The sequence below is a fragment of the Oryzias latipes genome, chromosome 8 (assembly GCF_002234675.1).
Source record: "Oryzias latipes chromosome 8, ASM223467v1".
Lineage (NCBI taxonomy): Eukaryota > Metazoa > Chordata > Actinopteri > Beloniformes > Adrianichthyidae > Oryzias > Oryzias latipes.
The window spans coordinates 1,201,725-1,227,804 of NC_019866.2; the positions used below are offsets into that span (position 1 = coordinate 1,201,725).

At 45.6% G+C, this 26,080-nt stretch overlaps 1 protein-coding gene across 2 annotated transcripts in view; it reads right to left on the reverse strand.

Annotated features, from left to right (window-relative positions):
• Positions 1 to 10,405: 10,405 nt before the first annotated feature.
• grin2c (glutamate ionotropic receptor NMDA type subunit 2C) overlaps positions 10,406 to 26,080 on the reverse strand; it is a 59,388-nt gene continuing 43,713 nt past the window's right edge. The window contains exons 4-12 of one of the 2 annotated variants that reach the window (XM_023957265.1): positions 25,094 to 25,305; positions 20,122 to 20,290; positions 18,445 to 18,598; positions 18,211 to 18,336; positions 16,331 to 16,560; positions 15,448 to 15,608; positions 15,190 to 15,377; positions 13,484 to 13,716; positions 10,406 to 12,680 (exon numbers count right to left, since the gene is read on the reverse strand). In XM_023957265.1, the coding sequence (XP_023813033.1) occupies positions 11,088 to 12,680; positions 13,484 to 13,716; positions 15,190 to 15,377; positions 15,448 to 15,608; positions 16,331 to 16,560; positions 18,211 to 18,336; positions 18,445 to 18,598; positions 20,122 to 20,290; positions 25,094 to 25,305 (3,066 nt within the window). In that variant the 3' untranslated portion in view covers positions 10,406 to 11,087. The remainder of the gene's footprint in view (positions 12,681 to 13,483; positions 13,717 to 15,189; positions 15,378 to 15,447; positions 15,609 to 16,330; positions 16,561 to 18,210; positions 18,337 to 18,444; positions 18,599 to 20,121; positions 20,291 to 25,093; positions 25,306 to 26,080) is intronic. The other variant, XM_023957264.1, reaches the window with a different exon arrangement.

Here is a 26,080-nt window from a genome sequence, read left to right on the forward strand (position 1 = left end):
TACATCCATGAATCTCTTTCCTCGGGTCACATTCGTCCTTCTTCGTCCCCCGTTGGTGCAGGTTTTTTCTTTGTCCAAAAGAAAGATAAGACCCTTCGGCCATGCATCGACTACCGAGAATTAAACCAGATCACAGTCAAGAATAAATATTCTTTGCCTCTCATCAGCTCCGCCTTGGACACCGTTCAGGAAGCGCGTGTATTCACCAAATTGGATCTCCGTAATGCGTACCATCTAGTCCGTATGAAGGAGGGGGACGAATGGAAGACTGCTTTCAACACCCCCCTTGGTCATTTTGAATACCTGGTGATGCCCTTTGGGCTCACCAATGCCCCTGCAGTCTTCCAACACCTAGTTAATGACGTCCTCTGAGACTTCCTTAATAGGTTTGTCTTCGTCTATCTTGACGATATTCTCATTTATTCACCCAATCACGATCTCCACATCCACCATGTTCGTCAGGTCCTTGAGCGTCTTCTTGAAAATCGACTCTTTGTAAAGGCTGAAAAGTGCGACTTTCACGTATCTACCGTGTCTTTTCTTGGGTTCATTATTGAGGCTGGCAACATCCGCCCCGATCCAGCCAAGGTTTCCGCTGTCGCCAACTGGGAACCTCCCGATTCACGTAAACAGTTACAACGTTTTCTCGGATTTGCCAATTTTTACCGTAGATTCATACGCAACTACAGCAGTCTCGCCGCCCCACTCACTCAACTTACGTCTGTTAATACACCTTTTGTTTGGAGCCCAGAGGCCCAGGCCGCCTTCGATAAACTCAAGGGGATGTTTATCTCAGCTCCCATCCTGATCCAACCTGACCCCCAACGTCAGTTTATCGTAGAGGTTGACGCCTCCGATACCGGAGTGGGAGCCGTCCTTTCCCAACGTGAGGTTTCCTCAGGGAAACTCAAACCCTGCGCTTTCTTTTCACGTAAACTGTCACCTGCGGAACGGAACTATGACGTTGGGAACCGCGAACTCCTTGCCATAAAGTTAGCTCTGGAGGAATGGCGTCATTGGCTCGAGGGGGCGGAGCACCCTTTCATAGTTTGGACGGATCATAAAAATCTCGCTTACCTCCGTTCTGCCAAACGCCTAAACTCCCGTCAGGCCCGCTGGTGCCTCTTTTTTGATCGGTTTTCATTCATCATTACTTATCGACCCGGAAGTAGGAACGTCAAACCCGATGCATTATCTCGCATCCACAGTAATCATGACCTTGAGGAGGCTACTCCCATTATTCCACCCACCTGCGTGGTCGGTAATCTCACGTGGGATATCGAAACGCGGGTCCTGCAGGCTCAGGATGAGGAACCCGATCATCCTCCTCCCCCCGCTAACACTCTATACGTGCCTTCCTCTCTGCGTTCGGACGTTCTGGTTTGGGGCCACACTTCTCGTGTTTCTTGTCATGGGGGTGTCCAAAGAACGCTCAGTCTCATTAAGCGCAGGTTTTTCTGGCCCACCCTAGAACGGGATGTCAGGGAGTTTATCGCCGCTTGTGATATTTGCGCCAGATCCAAATCTTCCAATTTGCCTCCGGCTGGTTTACTTCACCCTTTGCCCATAGCTACTCGCCCTTGGTCCCATATTGCCCTAGATTTCGTCACAGGGTTGCCTCCGTCACAAGGCAACACTGTCATCCTTACAGTCGTTGATCGCTTCTCTAAAGCGGCTCAGTTCATTCCATTACCTAAACTCCCCACCGCCGCTGAAATGGCGGACATCCTGGTCCATCAGGTTTTCAGAAACCACGGGATCCCCAAGGACATAGTTTCAGACCGGGGACCTCAATTTGTGTCCCAGGTCTGGAGAACCTTTTGCTCCGCCCTGGGTGCTACCGTTAGCCTCTCCTCGGGTTATCACCCCCAGTCTAACGGCCAAGCGGAGCGTGCTAATCAGGAGCTGGAAGCTGCCCTCCGTTGCCTGGCTGCCCAGAATCCCTCCACCTGGTCCAAGTTCCTAGTATGGATTGAATACGCTCACAATAACCATCCCTCCTCTGCCACCGGTTTGTCACCATTCGAAATATCCCTTGGTTATTCACCTCCGCTGTTCCCCTCGCAGGAGTTAGATTTGGCCGTTCCCTCTGTGCAGCATCATCTGCAACGTATCCAGCGTATCTGGCGCCAAGCTAAAGCTGCCCTTCTGCGCACTCGGGAGAGCAACTGCCGTCTGGCTAACCGTCGTAGGAGAGCGGCCCCAAAGTACCAACCTGGGCAAAAGGTTTGGCTTTCCTCCAGGAACATACCCCTTCAGGTCACCTCACGCAAGCTAGCACCCCGTTACATTGGTCCTTACATCATTGACGAAATCATCAATCCTTCCTGTGTTAAACTACGGCTCCCGGCTGCTTTAAAGATTCATCCCTCGTTCCATGTTTCCCAGATCAAGCCCTTTCAGGAAAGCTCCTTGTGCCCGCCGTCCGCTTCCCCACCACCCGCCCGGCTCATTGACGGCGCGCCTGCCTTTACGGTCTCTCGTATTCTGGACATTCGCCGCCGGGGCCGTGGTCACCAGTACTTGGTGGACTGGGAGGGTTACGGTCCGGAGGAGCGCTCCTGGATCTCCCGCTCCATGATCCTGGACCGTTCCCTCCTGGACGACTTTTTCAGGGCCCACCCTGACCGCCGTCCTGGACCGCCTGGAGGCGGTCGTTGAGGGGGGGTGCTGTCACGGTGCCTGTCAGTTCACCTCCTCCCCTCCTACAGCTCTCACCACCTTGCTGATTGGAACCAGCTGATCCTCATCTTCTCATCATCCTGCCGGTCTTCATAAGGGAGCTCTCACCAGAATTCTACGCCAGTTTGTTATACTCACTCCGGTGCTTATGCCTGGCCTCTTAGTCTCAGCTAAGTTTATCTTGTCTCCATACTTACCACGTCTTGTGCTCACCTTCAGGTTCCTACCTTGGTCACGCTGGTTCCTCCCCTCCACGCTGGTCCTGCCGTCCTCGGCATCCACGCCTCGTTCCAAGCTGGTTTCCGCCGTCCTCGGCGTCCACGCCTTACCTCAAGCCGGTCCCGCTGTCCTCAGCGCCCAAGCCTCGCTCCATCTGGATCCACAGTTCGACGCGTCCTCGTGTCGCCCCCTCCCCTTCATCTGCATCAGCTCAAAGGAAACACCAAGTTCAATCCACGGAGGAAATACGTCCTCATCCCCTCAGAAACTTATTTACCTCTGGTAAAATAAATCCATTTAAAGTCATCCTTGCTGTGAGTTTTCTTCCGGGTTTCAGCATCTGGGTCTGCTACGTCTACGACGCCATGACAACTTCAAACAGTTAGAGTGCGGGAGAGAAAATGAATGGTTGGAAAGCAGCAGGTGTTTGCTGAAGGTGAACTTCTCCTGCAGTGGCTGTTTTCATTGAGCTTAGCAGAGCTGGACTCAATGGTGTCCTCATTCCAGATGTCATCTGATGCAGTAAAGGTTCTGCAAGCTCATGAGCCGCAGATCAGGCTTTGAACACATCTGTGGAGACGTTCATGGGATGAAATCCTTCCGGATTCCTGCAATCAGTTCATTTCAACACGTTGGTTCTCACACTTCTTAAAGGCTGCTGCTGTTAATCTGTCTTTGTCCAAATGAGGAGCTTCTGAGCTGCAGGGCTCATCGGGGAGGAGCTGCTCCTTCATGCACAGAGGAGTTGACCCAGAAAGGCCTTTCAGCTTTTTATCAAATGATTTCACACCAGCAAAATTCAGCAGTTCTGTTTTATTGCCGTTTGCACATACAGTACATCGGAATGTTTCTTTGGCATCTCTCATGTCAGGGTAAATATAAAAAGGACAAAAATGTAAAATAAAGTAAAATTAGACAACAAAAGTACAAAGTATTACATTTTAATATGAGTAAATATGAATATTGCAGCGTCCCAATCTATTCAGAGGAATTATTGTTTATTGCACTTTGTGTCCTGTCTGGATGGTATGTCATGTGATTCAGTCCAGTCTTCCCTCTCTGGTGTCCTGTTCCAGCATTCTGATTGCTGCTGGGAAGAAGCTGTTGTGGAAGCGTGTGGCGTGTTCATGGATGCTTTCAGGCCTGCGACGTCTGAGGTTGTGCCCTAAGTCCACACACTGGATCAGTGCGTGAGCGGGGGGGTGTCTGTCTCTGATGATCTTAGACACTCTCCTCCTGCTGCTGCACTGTCTATAGATGGTCTCCATGGATGGAACGTTGCAGCCGAGGATTCTTCCAGCTGTGTTGATGATCCTCTGCAGCATCTTCCTTTCTCATATGGTGGTGTTTCCAAACCAGGCTGTCAGTCCGCTGGTGAGGATGCTTTCCACAAACCCCCTTTAGGCTTGGGTGAGGGTCCGGCACTTGAGACCAGCCTTCTTCAGTAGCCTGATGAAGTAAAGTCTCTGCTGGGCTTTTTTATCACCGTGGCAACAGTGTTTCTTTCCCAGCTGAGGCTGTTAGTGATCTGCAGACCCAGGAACCGGTGGCAGTCGGTCCGCTCCAGCACAGTCCCGTTGACGATGAGCGGCTGATGTGGCGGTGCTTTCCTGTAGTCCACGATTATTTCTTTTGTTTTCTCTACGTTGAGAACAAGGTGGTCCTCGCCGTAGATGGTGATCCTGTGCACCAGGTCTCTGTATGCAGACTCGTCCTCTCCTCTGATGAGGCCGAGGACGGTTGTGTTGTCTGCATCCTTAATGATGATGTTGTTGGAGGCGGGGGGAGGTTCTGTCGTAGGTGTAGAGTGAGAAGAGCTTTGGACTGAGGCGGCATCCCTGTGGTGTTCTGGTGCTGACTGTCAGCTCAGCAGCAACCTTCTTTCCCATCTTCACCACCATGTGGTCGGTCAGTGAGAAAGTCCAGAACCCAGTTTCTGGTGGGTGTTGGTATTCCCAGTTCTGAGAGTTTATCAGTCAGCTTCAGGGGCCTGATGGTGTTGAAGGCAGAGCTGTAGTCCAGGAACAGTAACTGGGCGTACGGGTTCTTGGTGTCTAGACGTTTCAGGGTGAAGTGAAGTGCCAGGTCTGATCTGATGGGCCGGTAGGCCGGTGGAGGTCTACTGACTCGTCGACCAGGGAGTGGATGTTGGACAGAACCAGCTTTTCCAGGCATTTCATTGCTGTGGGAGTGAGAGCCACGGGTCTCAGGTCGTTCATTGTTGTGACCTGTGTTTTCTTCGGGACCGGCAGGATCACTGAAGACTTGAAGATTCGGGGCACCGTTTCCTGCGATAGCGAGGGGTTGTCTGTGTAGACCTCTGCTAGCTGCTATGTGCAGGCTTTCAGAACCCTTGGTGAAACGTGGTCCGGTCCCGTCGCCTTGTGCGGGTTCACCTGCTTCAGGGCCCTGAAGACCTGTGAGTGAGACACCTGCAGTGCAGCCTCTTCTGGGGCCCAGGAGGTCTTTTTGGGGACCTCTTTGTTGTTCTGGTCGAATCTTACGTAGAAGCCACGTTAGACCAAAAGCCAACAGGACACATTTGCTGTCACCTACTCTTTATAGATGTTTTAGAATGAACAAGTCAGTTTTATTTAGAGCACATGATCAAAATAAACGTTGAGCAAAAATGTAAACGTAAAATATTTGATCGGTGACAGGAAAAGCAGCAGGACGACAATGAAACCTCAAAAACAGAAAAATAACAAAATAACAAATACAGTTCAGTTCAGTCATTGTGTTTCCTACTGAGTAAAATAAGATCGTTGACTGTATAAGAGAGCTGGACTGAGCGACTCCTCCCCCTGGCGTTCCAAACAGGAAGTACCCATAGATATCAATATAAACAGCTGTTCCTCAGTCATTGAATTGGTCAAAGAACCCTTCTGGATCTCATACCCTTTTTTTTAAAACACCTTCTTGATAATCTTGTTTTTCTTACTGGATTTTTGTTTGTAAGTCAAGCTATTCAAGCTATAAACTGACCAATCAGATGCCTATATGAAAGTAGGCGGAGTCTGCTGGCCAAAGAAACGACGGATTGAAAAGGTTCAGCTTTGTCCAGGCAAGTGGGATGTGAGAAGTTAGCATTTTATTAGTTTACATCTGCTGCTTTTCTTCAGACGGTCATTCTCGGCGGTTCTCGGTCTAACCTGGCGTTCTTCCGGCCCCCTCTTGTTTTCATTTCCACTTTTGTGCCGATGACACTCTCCTTTCCTCTAACTTTCATGGTTCCATACTTTGATGGTGGTTGCACAGAGGGACGGGGGGCTGCTAGCATAGATCACTCTTCAGGCAGCATGGCTTCTCATCTTTTCCTCGTTTGGAACGGCATCACCCAGCAAGAGGATATTAAGCTCGTAATGTTGTTTAGGAGAGTGAAGATGCGGATGGATTAATGTTTGGAGTTTCTGCTTACAGTCAGCCCCTAATGTGAACGAGGGATCGATGATCATCTTTCTCCCGGCGATGAAGCCGTGATATTTAAATGCTCCTGGTTTTCCCAGCAGAGAGCAGATCAGTGGCAGCGCAGCGGTTGTGTGTCTGTGGACACTTTGGCCGTTGGACAGCAAACTGCTGCTCATATTTCATCTGCATGTGGAAAATCATCCGTCATCCGTCCTGCAGGTCTGCTGTCGCGCGTTGCAGCCTCCGAGCAGGAAACACCGTTGAGAAACGCCCCGCAGCCGCAGACGACGCCTTGCAAGCAGCATCAGCAGCTCTGGAGCAGCACTTTCCCCATCAAATGAAACAGAGGATTCTGTTGGTGCTGGAGGGCGCCGCCGGGGAGGACGCTCCCGACCGCCGCACAACTATCCCAACAGCACCAGCTCCTGTGGATGACCGTGATGGAACAAGCCAAAGCTGTTTTCCATTAGTCATCACGAAAAATCCATAAAAAATACAGAAAAGTCTCAGGTAAAAAATATTTTTCAATCTGCTTTGATCAAATTTGAGTCAATCACTAAAAAATGAATGTATGAGGCGACAGTGAGGACAAGAGACGTCCACGTCAGGAGCAGTGAAACAAAAACGCCAGGAAGAGATGGCGACCCCGGCGGGCGGGTTCATGATGGAGCACCAACACGCATTAGCTGAACACGCAGCTCACACGTCTGCGTCCAAAACGGGTCAAAATGTTCACCTTTGAGTCACGGCAAGAAGTTTAGTTCTGCTGCGAGAGATCACATGCTGGTGAATTTCATATCACGGCCTATAGTGTCGTAACTGCAAAGCATTATGGGAGGTGACACGCCTCTTTTCCTTTTTGTATTTGCCGAGTTTGAACATTTATCACTTCCTAACCCTGAAAGACGACACAGTGCTGGACTTTCCACATAGTGTGGACTCTCAATGTTTGGTAGTTTCTATGTGCAACATGTGTTCATAAAGTTTATTTACAAAATAATGACTGGGGGAAAAAAAAAAAAGATTCTCTGACAAAATGGCTAACGTCCTTGAGGGGATTTGGACAAATCCCCTTCATGGCTGCAGCTTCCGGCTGATGAGGGAAACTATCTTTATTTGTAAAATATGAAATAGATGAGGCCTTCAGGAGACTTTCCAGCTGGAAGTTTCCAAGGAGGAAACTGTAACAACAAATGAGAGGCTGAGCAGACTGCACCTACATGCAGGTGATGATTGATCTGCAGCAGCTGCTGTCCAATCATCGTTTGGGAGCCTGCTGGAGGCAGCAGGGCAGCTGCTGAGCTTCTGCTGATGAGCTGCAGCTCCATGTGTTGGTTTGAGGGCTTATGAAAGGGGGGGGGGGTTGCACAGGTAAGAAAGGACATCTTTACATGTCATGAGTTTGGCTTTTAGCTCTTCTTTATATGGCTAATGAAGGAGTTTGTCCTTTAATTGACTGTTTTTAGAGATCATTTACTTTTGTTTTCTTCTGCAGCTCATCTCCTGTCCGAGTAGATATATTAAATGTAACTTTAATTAAAAAACAAAACATATTTTGTGTCCTCATACGCCAATCACTGCAGTTAAAGATTTACTTAAAGGGATTTATTTAGTCGTCTTGCAACGCCGATCCGTCTGTCATCTTCATCCACCTGTTTTTATTTTTTCCTTTGTTTTTTAACCAAAAAAATGACAGGTCAAACCTGATCCATCATGTCTCAAGAAAATCTTCTGCTTTGGTTCATCAGTCAATAATCATGGACCAACATGTTCCACCCTACTGGGTCTGAGGAGCCCAGTCCAGTTCAGTTTAGTTTAACAATCAGCTTTTGGATTTAATGGCTGATTTTATGTTTTTCACACTTAGTGAAGCCCGTTCAGACAACCGTGTTGTAATATTGAGCCTTATCAATAAAACTAAATTGAATTACGGGCTGAAAAAAAAAAAGGAAAATATTTTTCAAAATAAGTAATCCATTATTTTATTTTGTAGTTACTCACCCTGACCAAAAGGGGGCGCTGCAATGACTTAATTGTTCTTGACGTCAGAAACTGAGTTTTTCTTTATATTTGACCTTCCTGTTCCTTTGATTATTCGTTTTTTTCTAAAAAATAATCAGAATTCTTTTTTGTTTTTTTTGACTAAAATTTTAGTAAAAAGGAATGAAACGTTGATCAAAACTGGTGGAATCAGAAGATTCTGAGTCCGTTCAGGAATTTGTAGAAATTTAAATCTAAAGGGAAATTTTGTGTTTCCAGACTTAGAAAGCAAAAAGTCTTTTACTGAAATCCGAAATAACTTTATAAAAAATAAAAACAGTAGAGACGTGTGTCGGTCTCTACTGACACATTCTACTAAGTTATTTTTAAAATACAAGTATAGGTAAAAAGTATGAAGTACAAGTTTAAAGTTTTTTTTCAGTAAATGTATCCTAAATGAGGGAAACTGGGTTTTTGATGCATCACAGATGAGAAAATTATGCACCGTAAAACGTGTGCCGTGTCCATTTATATAAAAATAAACTGCAATGATTCAACAGAGGAGAGTTGAGCTGCAGCAGAAGCTCCTGCTCTTAAAAAATGAATTCAGAAAGTATTTTTAAAAAAATATTTTTTAATTTAAAAAATACCCAATCAAGTAAAAAGAAAACGCGTATTAATCCAAAGTTTAATTCTTACTTAAGAGGAATTGAAACCAGAATAAGATGACAAATGTTTTCAATGTATTCATTTTTATTCAAAACACGAAAATATTTCATTTTTTAATGCAAGGTCAAATGTTGTTGATGATGATACTATTTGATTTTGGCAAAAACTTTTTATTTAAAAAAATATTATTTTTCTGAGTTTCAAATTATCTTTTTTAGCTTTTTTAGCATTTTTTAAACCAAAAATGTTGGTAAAAGAAAATTTCCGTAAACACGTTTATTTAGTTTAGTCAAATTAACTTTTGATCTAATTTAAAAAACAATAATGCAACATTTTCTAAGACAAAAATTTTTCCAAATATATTGATTTGTTATATTATGTCAGCAATTTTCCACTGATGAGTTACTTTTCAAATTTTCATATTTCTCTGAAAATCTCTTTTTCCTTACCTTTGGTTGCATTAAACTGCTGATAAGTTGCTTGAAACTGGAATCATAGAGTCATTCTACTTTAAGTGGTGAAAATAATAATTAAATAAAATAAATAAAATAAAAACTGATTCTAGTTTGGATTAAATTTAGCAAAGTTTGGTAATAATTACTAAGAAAAAAGAATCTTCCATAGAAAATCTAAATATGTAAGTGAACGGTTAATGTAGAAAAAAATCAAATGTTATTTTTGTCTTCGTGTTTGTGTTCAAATATTATCGCTCTTCAACACGATGTTTTAAAAACTGTTACCAAATCTTCGGTTTGTGTGACGGAACTTCATCACCAAGGTAAGACACTTTGATTAGGAATGATTTTATGTTTGTGTGTGAACATCATGCAGCTTTGTTGTTAGTCTATGTTGTTAGCAGCTGCTGCTTTGTTGTGGGTTTGTGTTGTTTGCAGCTTTGTTGTTAGTCCATGTTGTTTGCAGCTGCTGCTTTGTTGTGGGTTTGTGTTGTTTGCAGCTTTGTTGTTAGTCCATGTTGTTAGCAGCTGCTGCTTTGTTGTGGGTTTGTGTTGTTTGCAGCTTTGTTGTTAGTCTATGATGTTAGCAGCTGCTGCTTTGTTGTTGTTTTTTTGTTTTGTTTTACAACTGTAGTTTAGAGTTTGCATTGTTTGCAGCTGTTGTGTCTTTCATTTGCAGCTGCAGCAAACAACACAAACCCAACATCTTTGTCGTGAGTTTGTGTTTTTGCAGCTTTGTTGTTAGTCTGTGTTGTTAGCAGCTGCTGCTTTGTTGTGGGTTTGTGTTGTTTGCCGCTGCATATTTTATTTGGGTTTGTGTTGTTTGCAGCTGTGTAGTGTTGTGCAGAGTTGGAGTAGTGTCTTTTTGCGTCATGTTTTTGTGTTTTAATGACTCTTTAGTTTCACTCGCTCCTTTGCTCTGTGAAGCGTTTTTTTAATCCAGGCTTCTAGCAGATCTTTTCCATTTTTTTTTGTTCAGCTGCTTGTTTTTGTTTTTTTTTTTAAGATCAATACAAACCAAGTTTAAAGATATTCTAAATCTTTGTCTGTGTGAGGATTGTGCGTTTGTGATCAATTCTTTGTGATAAAACTAATAAAACAGTTTGCAACAGAAAAAGTCCGAATCACGTCGGCAAAGAAGATTCCAGCAGGCCTCTGCAGCTGCCTCTTATTTATTAAAGGGTAACTCTTTCTTTAACAGTGGAAATACATCTGATGAATTTTTCCTCTTCTCTTTTTTTTCTTCCAAAGTGCAGTGATGTTACATAAATGACCAGAACGTCTCAAAACAACAGTGAACCCAAAGAAAATGTGTGGAAGACCAACCGGCGCTTCAACCACAAACTGCTCTCATCGTTCGATGATGAAACGGAAACACTGAGGGTTAAAAATGTTTGGATAAAATCCACCTACAGTATCATGTGTCATTCACGTTTGTAGCACAGCTTTAAAAATCCTTTAAATAACCATCAACAAGATAAATATCTATATATTAAATATTGAACATTTCAGTCGTATAGTGATTTTGGCGTACAAAGTCTCTGTCCATTCTTCAATGCTTCTCAAAATATTATTGCACTGATAATTGAGAGTAAACATTCTCAAATACACGGTCGGTGCTCAGTTTCATTTTTGCAGTAGCAGAGGCCACACCCCCCTGCTGAGAGCGGCGCTTCAGACCTCAGACTCGAGGCTGGACACCCTGCCCCAGGGTTTTGGCACATAGGGACGTGCCACCAGCACCGGCCTGCGCTCCCTGCCCACAGAGCCCAGCTCCTCCCTCTTGGCGGCGTCGCAGGTCCCAAACATGCTGTTGTGGTAAACCAGCGGCCTGTCGCCCATGCGGGGCAGCATGGAGGCGCTGTCCGAATAGTGGCTGTTGCAGGGAAACAGGTGGCACACGTCCTTGGGGGTGTTGTAGAACTGGGAAGGGCCCTGTGCCAGCGGCCCCACGTACACCGGTAAGTCCGTGTACGAGTTCAGGTAGGTGGAGTAATGTCTGTGCACCACCGTGGAGGACGAGCGGCGCAGAGCAGCGGCGTTTTGCAGAATAGCTTCCCGGTAGGAGGGCAGCCGGGTGGAATCGGAGAACTGGAGCTTTTGCTTGTAGGGGTAAGACCCCATGTGGGCGGGGTCCAAGTAGGCCGGCTCTGCCGCCACGGGGTAGCAGGACAGGTTGTGCCCCAGACTGCCATATAACTTGTGAGGCTTTGGGTTGGGCCCCGCCAAGCGGGGAAACAGGTCGGGCATGTCTGCTCGGGCGGAGGGAGACGTGGAGGGCTTGGTTTCATCCACCTGCCGGACTCTGTCGTTGCCCCAGGTGGCTTGGAGGAAGGAGGCGCGGCGGTTCAGTTTGTCCTTCCCCAGGAGTGGAATGTCATCCGTTTCGGGCTCCAGGTAGGACTTCATGCAGGAGTTGCAGCTGGGGCTGCCCCTGGCGTAGTGAGCAGCAGCGCAGGTCAGGCCGGGGTCGGGGGGGTGGTTGTTCAGCAGGTGGTTGGGCCTCAACTCTGCGAAGCCCGGCCGCGGCTGGTCGTAGTCTGATCGCAGTCGGGGGTCGGGGGCGTCAAACAGGCAACTGAAGGACCTCCTCCTGCGGCTCACGCAGTCGGGGGGGTAGCTGAACTTCCTCCTTAGAGGCCCCCTGTGCTCCACGTAGACCTCGGGCACCTGCAAGTTCCTGTAAGGAAGATAGGGGGACATGGGGGGCCGTGTTTGGTTCTCCACGTACACCCTGCCAGGGTGGTGTAGGTTTGGTGTCCCTGAAGAAGCGGGGTCCCTCATGGCTATGTGGGGGCTGCTGAGGCTGGAGATGGGCAGAGTTCTCTCCAGGACGTGCTGACTGTTGCGGGCGGGCAGCGTGTATCGCAGCGGCGTGGGCCGGGTCACCACTTTGGGCTTTTCCAGGAGCGGCTGGGTGCAGCTGTCCCCGTAATGAACCGGGAAGTTGGGGTTGATGGCCCTCTGGGGGTACGGCGAGTGGTTGTCGGTGATGCTGGGCATGTAGGCCAGATGGCTCATGTCAGTGGTTGCGACCCTGGGGGGCAGGCTTGCCCGCATGTTGTCGGCGCCGCGCCTGCTCCAGTTCTCGATGGTTTTGGTGGCGCTGTCCAGGGAGTTGTCCACCCGCGCGGACGACACCATGTCCTTGGCCGTCTTCAGCATCTTCAGCATGTTGGCCTGCGTGTAGTTGGTGGTGACGTCCGGGCTCTGCATGCTCACGCTGCGGTCGGCGTGCTCCACGCCGTTGAAGCAGCTGTAGATGCCCTGCAGGGGGAGGGATGGATGAATATCGGTGTTCAGGCGCTCATCGTATGCGTTTCTGCTTTTGAACCTCAGCTGCTTTATTTCACTTTTTAAATAGCGCCTCGTCCTGGAATGCAAAACCTTAACCTTTGGTCGCTTTTGATGCAGAAATGCAGTTTTTTCATGTAGCAATTTAAATTTGCTTTTCTTTGGCATCACATCTGCAGGAAGTCCTGCAGGATCCTTTTCCTGTTCGCTCACTTTCCCGCCTCATGCATTTACAGTTTTTATCTCCTTATTTAGCTGACGGTGGAACCTCAAACTGCATCTATCGCTCCGGGTCTGGACTCCTCAGACCGTTTTCTCCTCCTTCTGCTCGTTTTGGCTCACACACCTCCTTTCAGATGGCATCAAAACATCTCAGAGGTTCCCGCCTGCTCTCCCGGTTTTTGAGCTTCGGACTTTTACGTCCTCAGCAGAAATCAAGCTCTTTGCCTTTAGTCAACTTTTATTTATATATTTTATCATTTACCCTTTAGGAATCATATATACCTTTTTTTTAAAAAGAAAAATCCTCCAAATAATGTGTTGTCGATGTTTTTTTTGTTTAACAAATTCTGCTTTTAGAACCTTATCTTAAAGCTTTAAGGCAACATCCTATATTTTTTGGCTCATTTACAGTTTAATTAATGGAGTTGTAGCAGTTATGAGGTGTTTGTAGGACTGAGTAAGAATTTTTAGGTAAACTATTGTAGCAGTTTCTACCGTTGTTTCATATTCTAACTTCAGCATTTTGAACGTGTTGACACATCAGCTTCACTCACTCTGCTGATGGCGAGGAGGAAGTCCAGGCGCTCGGATTTGCGGTCAGAATGGCGAAGTTTCCAGTAGAGCAGATGTTCCCAGGCGAACACCAGCAGGCTCAGGCCCATGGCCACCAGCAGCATGTAGAAGACTCCCGCCATGTTGTCGATGTCCAGCTTGCTGCTCATGACCTCTTTCTTCTCGTTGCGGCAGATTCCCGTGAGCCAGACGGTCTGCAGCTTCTGTGTGTCGCCTTTGAGAGAAGCACAACAGTCTGTTAAAGCTCTGATCTGCTGGATTTAAAATCTTTTTTTTTTTTTTTATTGGTTTCTCTGTGGAAATGTTTTTTTTGACTTCTGTGACCACAAAAAGGATGCATTCATTTTCAAACGAACTCCAGTTCACTTTTTCCTAAAGTCTGGTTTGTCCGTCTGAACCTCAGTGACACAAAAGAGGGAGCAAAAAAATCTAAACTTCACCATCAACGTGGAACTGCAGTCATCACCCGACTAAAACTCTTTATTACAATAATACACGACTTCTGAACAAAAACCTAATCTTGTTCTTGTTTGTGATTTTACTCCGTTAGTTCTTGTGGAGAATCCAGAAAGCAGACAAAAGAACCCCAAATGTTTGGTTCGTTTGTTAAATATTGACTTCCTAAGATTAAAGACAGAAGCTGATTCCTGGAATCAATGATGAATCATTTCGGAATAGATTTATAAGTGTCACAAGTTTTTATTTGTGGGATCAGAACTTAAATTCAATCCCCTGAACATTTTATGAAAGATGCTGCGTTTGGAAAAAATTGACATTTGAACGTTTAAATCTGAAATGTCTTCACATTATCTCTGCCAAGATATTTGAGATTTGAGTTTTCATTCAATCCTTAATCAAACCTGGATTCCTGCAAAGCTGACTGCAGAGAAAAGAGAATAAATGGGAGTCAAGGAACGGCGTGAGGCAGAGATGATGATAAAACTGCAAAGTGAGGACCTGAGACATTCAGATCTGGATGTTTTAGCTTTAGTCAACTTTTAAGGCCATATGACACAATCACTATGAACTTTTAGTGGATGAAAATTGTTGATACGTGAATATACGTGGAAAAAGTGAGAAAGGTTGTGGACTTTATGTGAAATTTTCACAGATGAATAACAAATGAACTACATTAAAACCACAGTTCACAAAAACATGTAAATCAACGTAGAGCATGAACAGTGTGTGATTATTGTGCTGTTTAGGTGCAATTCCTTAGTGATTTCTACCATCAGTTACATAATTTGAACGTGATATGTGCGCTGTATACGTGATATAAAAGTTATACATCGGTGCGATGGCACATACGTGAAATATCTTATGGCGTATGTCAAAACATTTTGTCCAGCTTGAGCCAATGATTGATGTATTAAATTTTCAACAATAATAAATGCTCAAGCTAGAAAGGGACGCCAATTTAGCAGCGCTAACGCCATTTACTACTTTTGAATTCAGACATTTTTTTTTTAAAAGTAGCTTAGAAAAAAAATGGAAAAAAATCGCCAAATTTGATATGTTCCCTAAAAAAAAAGCCACCAAGCAGTAGGTCCTGTGGCCATCCCATGATTTCAAGAAGTCATTTGGAAACCCCGTCATGTGTTTGGGTTTTGTTAGAATTCTCCTGTCTGCATCACATTCATCTTCAGCCTCGGCTTGTTCCATTGTGAGGCTGAGCGGGAGAATTCACCGTCTGCGAGGAACTGCAGCAGAGCCAGGTCGATGGGCCTCTTCCAGCTGGAGTCCTTCTGCAGGGCGATGCCGTAACCGGTGGTGGCGAACACTTTCCCGCTGCCAATGGTCACTAGCTTGCAGCCTTCGTCTTTCCCGGCCATGTAGTTCAGCACGGCGGCGTCGTAGATGAAGGCGTCCAGTTTCCTGGTGAAAAACGTTCCTGGTCAGCTCGTAGTTCGGCTTCACCGCCATGCGGCGTCAGAATGAAACCTACCCGGTTTTGAGGCTGTTGAGGGCGTCCTCCACCCCCTTTTGGTTGTATTTGACCATGTGGGCGTGCATCTCCGGATAGTTGCTCCGAATGTTGCGCTCCGTGCTGCCGTTTGGGACGGTCCCGAAGCGGAATGGCGGGTACTGCTCCTGCGGCTTCTGAAACTGTTGAAGGTGAAACAGAACATCCCGGCTTGCTTTTGATGAGATATTCTGGACACTCACTCAGACTGCTGCTTTGTCTTTACTCCTTGGCAACATCCTTCAATGCTGCTATGATCTTTGGAACCTCTTTGTTTCCTTCTCAACACAGCAGAACAATGAACCAGGAAGTTGGGGGGGGGGGGGGGGACCTTTGGAGAAGCGGTGGCCAGCTTGGCCTCTTTAATCCCTGCACTTTCCTGCAGCAAAGAGTCTGCAAATCTTTCCTTGTGCTGACTGTTTACCATGGATTTTCTCATCAATATTGCTTTAACCCTTGTGTTATCTTAGATGACCCCCCCCTTCCATTGAGGTGTTCTCCCTACCATGACAAAGGTGGATAAAGGTGGAAAGATTTCATGTAATCCATGGACACCAGTGAAGATCACAAATCATTGAAGAAAAAAGGTTCAGAGCACTGTCTAGTGGGTCTAGATGACCCAACTCCCAACGTTAAAGTGCCTAGGATAGAACAAGGGTTAAAAGTCACTCGCAGGGCGTGTAGGGACGATTCCAGGGTATAATCCTGAAACGCTCCAAGATCACCTCCTGTTCTTTCTGCTAAATGTTTACCAGTTTTTTGTTTTGTTGTGTTAGGAGATGAGTGACCAAACGAGTTTGTATCTTTACTTCTGTGCTGCACACTAAACCTGATCTGCAGAAGAACATACATAAAAGATTTGCACCTTTTTGTCGCTCAGTCCGGACACGGTGTCGATGTATTGCTCCTGGATCATGAAGGCGGCCAGGTTGGCCGTGTAGGACGCCAAGAAGATGACGGCAAAGAACGCCCAAACCAGAACCATGATCTTACTCGTGGTGCCCTTCGGGTTTTCGATGGGAACGGAGTTGTTGAAGACGATTCCCCACAGCAACCACACCGACTTCCCGATAGTGAAGGTTGGCCCCCCAGGATCTACGAGAGACAACACAAATCAATTTTTACCTAAGACTTTTTTTTGTTTTTTTTTTGCATCAAAGATCAGCAGTGGTTGAAGAAATGACATAGAATCGTTGTTTCTGTGAACACGTTGGATAAAGTTCACACCGGTTGAAATTCCTAAATGTTCTCCCATCTGTGAACCAAGTGATCAAACCCTGTAGGTCTTCAGAGATCAGACAGGATCAGGTGTGGTGTGGAATCATCAAAGCTTATTCTGGGTATCAAAAAGTCAAAGCCTGCCTGTTGGAGTTACAGTGATCCCTCGCTATAACGCGGTCTTCTTTTTCATGATTTCGCTACTTCACGGATTTGCATCGTGCATTGTGTTCTGCATTCTGATTGGCTAAAAAGTCACTCCGCTTCTTCTCTACCTGTGCGTCAATAACGTTGCAGTTTAATATGTTCATGTACGTAAAACAGCTTGCCAAATTTACAACACATACGTGCAAATCATCTTGCAATGTCGAAACTCTTCAATCGAGTTTCTCTAAAACCCGAGCGACAACAGCTGCCCATCACTATGTTGTTCTCCCGAACAAACACAGCTGCACCGCGGGCTTCAAGAAGAAAACACTGCAGAGCGGAGTCAGGATGCAGCGGCTCAGTCTGAAGAGCAGTGAAATACACCTGAGTCACTATTTGTCCCACTGTACTTTGTATTTTTTTCATAATCATTTAAAACTTTCTCACGTTTAATCCAATTACTCGGGTCGCGGTGGGCGGGGCTAATCTCCGCGATTTGAAGCCTTCTGTTAAAATCGATGATTAAAATTATTATTTGACAGTAGAGTACAGAAGTTATCTGTTGAAAAAAAAACGTTTCTAAAGTACTTTGATTTGTGAAACAAATGCTTGAGCCTGTAAAATGGTTTGTTCTTTCTTTTCAATGCATAATAGAGTATTTAATTGTATCTTCTTCCACTTTCGGCTTCTCCCATCAGGGGTCGCCACAGCGAACAAGTGTATGATAATTGTAAAAAAATAGAGGTTTCTACTTCACGGATTTTGCCTATCACGGGTTCTTTTTGGAACGTAACCCCCGCGAAAAACAAGGGTTTACTGTACTGATGTTTGTCTAGTCCTCTCTGGAAAGTCTAAAATGTCATTGGAGCAGACGAGGCTTTGAGGATTACCAACAAGGACATGGACACTGAGACACTGAGAATGGTAAATGGCGTATACTTATATAGCGCTTTTCTACATAACAGGCCCAAAGCGCTTTACAGTCACAGACCCATTTACCCAGTCACACACACATTCACACACACATCCACACACTGGCGGCGGCTCCAGTGCGGAACACTGGCTCCAACCTACCACCAGAGGCAAGGTGGGGTTTAGTGTCTTGCCCAAGGACACTTCGACACATGAGTGTGCAAGGTGGGAATCGAACCTGCAATTTTTTACGATCATGGTTTGACTGCCCTACCGCTGCACCACGGCCGCCCAAATGTCACAAGCTATCACCAGGACTGAACTGGGTCAAAGCTCCTTAAACCCACCTGACCTCTGTCGTTTTGGCCTCCTAGGAACCACCTGAGGTTAAATTTCCCTTCCAAAATAGGATCAATGGTTCAATCCCCAACCCATGTTCACGCTCCTCTCCTGTGTAGCGGCTCTCACCTTTGGCGGTGACCAGGCTGCGGTTGTACCCAACCGGACTGCAGTATTCAAAGACAAAGACTGTGATGGCCACGACTGTCAGGCACATGACGAACATCATCACCCACACCGCTGGACTGTACGGTTCTGCAGGAACGGGGGGGGTCAGTCAGTCCTGAACATTGTCAGCATCATTTTTACCAGACTGTGCTCCCCGCAGAGGTCAGCCAAATGCCCTCAGATGCTGTTCCCCACCTAAAAACGCAGACGGAGACACGGTCCCGTTGCTCCTGGCCACCATCACACTGATGCCGGTCTCCACAAAGGGCACTGAGAAGTCGATGATCTCTGAGCGCTCTTCGTTGATGGTCAGAGACCCGATGGCCATGTCAGCCCGCTTGTAGAACACCTGCAGAGTGGAGGTCAAAACACACAATCTGTGAAGGAGCGCATCGACACCACCACAAACGTTTAGCAAAAACCTTTGATGAACCGCTGCTTGCAGGCTCTGCGAAGGCTCAGTCTTCATTTTCATCTTTCAGCATCAAGGATGTCTGCAGCCTTCAGCTGTGCTTTCCTGTGTGCTGCTTCTATGTTTTCTCATCATTCTCTTCTCCTTAAAGGCTCTGGAGAGTTGTGTGATTTAGGGTTTAATCAGCTCCATTTTTGCCCGTCTATTTGCTCTGAATAATCTGCAGAAGCACTGGTTAACTGTTTCTGTGTGAACAGATGTTGGGAATTAATTACTTTTCAGGAGGGGTGAAAAGCAGCAGAGCTGCTCTTTTTAGAGTTAGGCTTGGGTAAAAGGTTAGAGGTGAAAATCATAGAAAATGAGGTTAAATTAGAGGTCAGATGGCTCTGGCAAAATGTTTTAGCTTTAAAAGTGGATTCCTGTGGGGTCTTTTTGATAATCAAACTACTTTTTTGTAATTCTGAATTTTTCTAAGTCCTAACTTAGTGTGTTTAACTGTTTTGAGGCCCTCCCCCTAATGTTGATGGAGAATATGTGGATTTGCACTTTGGTTCATGCAGGTCTGAGGACGCCGATGCCTCACTGAGCTCATGGCCTTCTGTGTTTGAACGGAAGCTGAGCCGTTTGTGTGGTTGGAGGTCAGCAGATGTTGTGGATTCAATCAGGAGCTTTTTCAGGAGGAGGAGGACATGATTCATGGAGACATTTACAAATAAAGTTTTGCTGACCTTTGACCTTGGGGGAAGGCTGCTATCTTGATTCAAATTTTGGATGTAGTGCCTCCTAACTCCTTAAGCCTCTTTGAGCAGCAAACAGGGAAAAAAGTAGAGGTTTCAGCGTTTGATTGGCGTTTGCATGGCGAGTTCGCAAAAGTTCCCTTCTTGCTCAGACATTTTTTACCCGAATATTGTGAAAATGTCATTCATGAATCCCTGGCTAAAGTTGAACGAAAGGATATGACATACAAAATAGGAATGTGGCTGTGGTTAAAAAAAAACCTCTGTCGCCAAGGAAATCCAAAAATATACTTTGGCCGATTCTTCTAAAGATGACATAGACCTGTTCGTCACCCCCAGGTGACTAAAACATTAAATGGTTGCTATGGAGACAAAACCAATAGTAAAGCTGCCAATTTAAAAATGTTTTTTCACATATTTGTTACGTGCAGCTCTGACCAGGGTGGCAGAAAGGAGAGTGAGGGGTTGTGGAGCAGCTACTAGGCAGTGATGACAGGCAAAGAAGGGGGTTATGGGAGGATGGCGAGGGCAGGTAAGCACCTGCGGGCCACACATCGTTGCTAGTGGCTTCCTCTTTTTTCATTTATTATCATCCATCCATTGTTTTTTTCTTTCCACATAATTTGGTTCTATTTTTTTTTATTATTCTTTGAGTATGAGGTGGTGTTTGGTACAAGAGATTTATTTTGGTCAACCCCGGTTGATGCTGCCATGGAAACGTACCTCTCCGATCATTCCGTTCCAGATTCCCCGCACCAGCTTGCCGTGCTTGCCGTTGGTGACCAGGTAGAGGTCGTAGGAGAACTTGATGGTGCGGGCCAGCTTCTTCAGGATGTCGATGCAGAAGCCTTTGCAGCAGAGTTTGGTGTAGGGCTCGGTGTGACCGACGATGCTGAAAGCACACGGGAACACGTTTACGGCGCAGCAGCATCCTCATTTTGCTGTTTGCCCACAAATGGCAGGGATGTACAGAAAAGGAGATTATGTGGAGATGAGGGGAGGATGTGGTGGCGCCGTGGCGAGGTCGATATCAGCAGCAAGCGCAATAGACGACGAGTCTCTGGTGCTCTTTATCACAGCAGATGGACTGACAGCTGGCTGCATCCAAACAAGTCCAACATAAAGCGTCCCAAACAATAGCAGGCAGAAGTAAAATCTATAGCTGGATTACAGACAGACGTCTGTGACCATCAACGCGTTTTGGAGCTGTTTGGATGTGAGAGCAGATGATTGGTTGTTGAGAGCAAAGAACATCAATGAACCTTTGTTCAGAAAGATTTTTTATGACATCTTTCACTTACACGCTTAAATATTCCCTATGGTTTTACCAAGTTTCTAATCGTATGAAGATTGTTGTGTGCAGAGACTTTAATTCGTGTTGGCGACCTGTTGGCGTGCACGTCAGATCTAAAGAAAGCAAACATGAAGCGGATGAGATTCATGGATTTTCACACCAATCTTTTTTGAATTGATTTGCCGTCTAAGTTTTGCATAATTCCACAGTAAAACTGGTTTCACAAAATCTTTCAGCCTTCATGCAAATGTGCGTTTTTGTCAGCCGGTGAGAATTAAGCCTGATGTTTCTCCACAGACGTGAACTTTATTAGAAGTCTGACATTCAGAAACGGTTTGTTAAGATGGCAGTTCATTGAAGCCCGGAGCCAACAGCAAATGTTTGTCCACCTTCTCTGCCAGTCTTTTTCCTAGTGGCAGCCCTTAGCAGCCCACGGCAGTCAGGTGACATCTGCAGAAGTTGGTGTTTTAGGAGCTCAACAATTAAAAACGGAGATAAATCTGGATCCGGCAGAAAGAAGCAGATGTCGCCTCACAGTTTAGCCTGAAACGGCTCGTAAAGCTGAGAAAGCCAAACCCGTTTTAGTCGCAGGACTGATCAGAACGGTCAACAGGACCTTCACAGACCGAAGAGCGAAGATTTGTCTGTGATCAAGAAGTGAGGATGTGCAGAAAAAACATATCCTTAATGAGCCTTTTAATCAGGATGTTTGGGAATGAAGCAGGAGCTCCAAAATGCCAAGGCTGTTCCTGTCAGCCCCGTCGCTGTTCGCCGCTCAAACTCAGACGTGCCGCTGCTGCTGCGGTCATTAACGGCCTCAGACGGGCAGAAGTACAGACTCATTACAGCCGGTGATGAACGAGGGCCGTCACCGAGTCGGCGGGAACACGACTGCCGCCGCTTGGGTGTGAGGCGTGTGTCAGGTTGGAGTTCAAGTGGACATTTAGTCCAATTCAAACCAAATAAAAAGGCATATATTAATATATATAAAGAGCATGGACATTTCTGGATGTTCTTCTCTGAAGGAGAGCAGGGGGAGAGCGGTCCACCAGAGGGACATGGAGCAGAAACGGCGAGCGAAGCTGGTGCCGCCAAATGGGAGACACTCTGAGGAAGCAGGAGTTAAGCACACAGATGGTCTGCCTGGCAGGCTGAATGCCTGGCTTTGAGGTGGGGGGACTGAAATAGAAAACCTGCATGACCAGAGGCTCCATGTTTAGAAGCCCTGATGTGGGGAAGTTGGGGGCTTTTTCTGGGCTGGAGGGACACTTGCTGCCATGTGGGAGATGCAGATAGACGAAGGTGACCCTCGTGACGGATGAGGAGGTGTTTGGTTTTGAGAGTCCAGAGCGGAGCGCCAACTCGGTTTATGAAATTACTCTGATGCTCTTCAGATCAGCTGATTCTGTTATGGTAAATACATACACTTTTCGCAATAAAAGCCCTCGTAATGTTGGTGATTCTATTGTTTTGGGTGCATCATGGTAGCCTTTTCATCATTTTGTTCTTTGCTTAATGAGAATTAATTCAACTTCTACAGATTTTGGAGTAACTTGAATCATAACATTTTAATGTAAATTTCAGTTTATAAATCGTCTTAAGTCATTCTCAAACAGAAAAGCACGATATAAAATAAATAAATCATACAAATTCTTTGTTACCGCGCGGTTATGCAAAAAATGAAACCCCTGCCAGATACCACCTGGTGGGTGCACGCACCTGGGTGGGGCGTGGCACAGGCAACCCCCAGGCAATAAAAAAATAAAATGGTTGCTATGGAGATAAAATCCATAGAATAGTCACCATTTAGAAAAATGTAATTTTTTTTGTTTCTTTTTTCTGAATTTGTCCCATGCAGTTCTGACCACACTGTGGGTGGTGGTGGTGGTGGTGGGGGGGTAAGCACTGTTCAGCCACCGAGGACAGGTCATAAGGGAGTGGCGAGGGCGTGTAGTGGCAATAAAACGCTGCTTGCAAATGTTTCTTTTTTTTACCTTTGGGTCATCTGATATTAGATTCAGTTTTTGTCAAATAACAAAATGGTATTTTGTCCCCAAATTTGTCACTTTCTTGTCAGATATTTTAGAATGTATTTTCACATAAAAACAACTATTTTTTTATTTTACAAAGTGCAGCTTTAACGTATTTATCTCCTGCCTTTTTCATGATTTTGTCTTTGAAACCTTAACATGAAAGACATAAAAGAACAAATCTTCACAGATGCTGAGTCACTTTTTTTTTTTTTTACAAGAAACACAAAAATTGCAGTCCTACTTGAAATTTTCTGACAATTCTGAAGTAATTGTTACTGCAGTCATCTGAGAATTGCAGAAACAACAGGACAACTTTTCTAAAAGTATTTACTATTGGCATCTGCGGAAAACTCCCGTCTCCCTCTGCTGTCTTTAGACCTCTGCTATTTTTCTGCACGTCCTACACTCACCTTGGTGTACATATGTGCTTCTACACGTTAGCATTAGCTGCATTCTTCTATACCATTGTAAAGTTCTAAAACCGATGAGTGGACTGTGCTCCTGCTCACAGAGCTGTGAAGCAGCTGAGCCTTCATCATCTGGTGGCCACAGTCTTCACGCGTCACCTCGCTCTGACCCGTCTGCCTCTTTTCTGTCCCATCTGTGCGAAAGCATCTCATCCACTGCAGCTTTTGTCCAGCTAGAGCATGAAACTCAGCGGCAGAAAGGTTCTTCACCTCGTTGACGCCATAGTCAGTAATGGATTCTCTCGGCTGCTAATGGACAGAATGAACGAGCTGCTCTAATCATTCCATCTAATTGATACCCAACATGCAGCTCATATATTTCCCTGATTGGGTCAAAGGGTGATCGTTGGGATATTGCTCTGTGGCCAAGTGGCCTAATGAGAGCATCACCTCCCTGAGTGATAAGAAGCCATGCGTGAGCTGATGGGGGAGGAGGGCCTCCTTATCTCTGCGCTAATGGCACTCTCAAATTAGATAGAAAATCAATTAAGGTGGACATGTTAACGTGTCGGAACACTTGAGAGGGTTGGTGGGAATATGAGGAGTCCTTTGAAGCAATGACGTTATAAAAGAATCAATGGTTGATGAGGGAAAGGAGGAGCTTTGTTTGGAGCATTTGTTTACCTCCAGCAAGGAGATTGAGCCGAGATCAGGTTTCATCACAGACCTTCCTGAAGGCTAATGAAGGTTCGGGTAAAGATGTGTGAACCATCTCAAAGATGATGGAGTCTTTAGTGAACGGAAAACCATCAGGAAGTAAATGAAACCCAGTTAAAGTACATTTACATCATGAATACGTCTGTAAAGAGCCGACAGGGAGATTGAACTGCAGTTCATGTTTGTGGACTCTGTCACTGAACTCCAAAGCTACTTGACTTATTTGGATAACTTTCTTTAAACTAGTACTTATGTTGAAAAGTGCACTTTCTGTTTGAATGCTAGTTCAGAGCTCCTGCCAGTTCCTCTGAGGAGCGTGGACTTATCACGCAAACAGCACTAACGGACCCATTGCGCAGTCTGCAAGTTTTGGGGGGGATTAATAAAACGAAACACGCCTGCATCTCAGCTGCCTCACCCTTACTTGCATAAGCGCTCACTGCAGCATGTCCATAGAAAAGAAATGTGCGTGGACATGTTCTCTCTATGGTGGCTGGATTTTTGTTGGCTGGGTGTGGGAACGTTAGGAAACCTGAGTTGGCGTCCCAGGGGCGCAATGAGCCAAAATCCAATGTGGGTCCTTCACGCTGCTGCCTATCTGGGTCTCCATGCAAAATGCACTGCCATGGGACACACACTAAAAGTTAAACCAGGTCGAACTTTGACTAATCAGACACTCTGATTTGGTAGTGACGTATGGATGATGTCTCCTTTAATCCACAGAAGTGACAACTGTTTGAACATTGATCACGGAAGAGAAATAAAAATTGCAGTTTGTCCCTGGCCAGAACTCTGTGACACAAAGTCTCTCATTCATCGTAAAAGAGCTGTGAAAGAAAAAGCCAACGGCGAGAATCTCCAGATTTACACTGCTAGTATGATTCTCACGCAAACTCTTCCAACTGTTGGTGGCGGACAAGCGCTAGCAAACAGAAAAAGGACAGAAAAGCGCGTTCAAGAAGGCACGTAACATACCCGGTGTGAACGTAGCTTTAGAGTAACCCAACTTTAAATAAAGATGCATGTCAGTGATGTCAAGCTTGTTATCATGAGAGAAAATGAATGCGATAGATTTAGTTGGCTGCACCCAATCAGAGTAATAATTAAGATGCACCCCGTCTCCTTTCATCCTCTCGCCCAAAAACGTGATGAGGGGCCGAGCATCTGTTCAAACATTTGTCTTCTCAGTCAACAGACGGAGTAAATGTGATGGGAGTCTGTGCTTTATCACATGGTTTACTTACGTCTCCGTCTTGTTGGACTGCCGTCGGCAGGGTACGGTGTTGCTCACACAAGTACCCGTGGCAGGGTCCACCGCCTCCACGATGACGAAGGGTCGCTCCTCCAGGGTGGCGACGGTCAGATGCCTGTAATCCGACACCGGCTCCAGGTAGGAGCCGAACCGCGGCCACACAGGGTATCTCATCTGCAGGATGCCCACCTCATAGGTCCCCACCTGAGGGAGTCAAAGAGGGGGGGTCAACAGGAAAAAGAAATCTCTGCAAAACAGCAGATGGCTGCCATGATGCTCATTTGCTACAGCAGCAACACAAACAGAAGCAAAGAGACCTGTGAAGGACGACACACACACAATCACGCACACAGGCCTTCGAGTTTCTATATTGGGTTATCAGCTGATCGCAGGCTTTTCACAGAGGGAGGTGGTGTGAACAAACGCCAAACTGTCTTACAAGGAATCCTGTGAATGTTGTAGAAACAGGAAAATGAGCTGCCCGAACAATAAGTAGCTTCATTTTCACAGAAAAATCCTTCTGTAACTGAAGGTGAGAATCTTAGGCGTTTACAGAAAACTCTTCTCTGCAAAAGACTTTCTCCTAAATGAGTCTCCTTTGATTTTATGTCCATATTCATAGATCCTGACCTCAAAGAGGATAGGAGCGATAAGTGTTCAATTTACAGAAAAACACTAGAAAGTTTTAGTCATTTGAAGAAAATAAAGTCATATATTTTCAAGATTTTCATCAAACCATTTATTGTTTCAGAAAAGAGGCTCAGAAAATAAAGGTTTAACCAAAGCATCAGCATTTATCTTTAAGACAAATTGTTTGATCTCTTTCTATAAAAAATTAAAAACATAAACTGTAAAGCATGATGTTGTATTTCTGTATTTTTGTACACCAAATGCTTGGGGCGATGTAACCAAAATGTCACATCCTGTAGGTAATTGAATATCCCGATATGCATCATGATGAAGCAGTTTGTAAATTCAA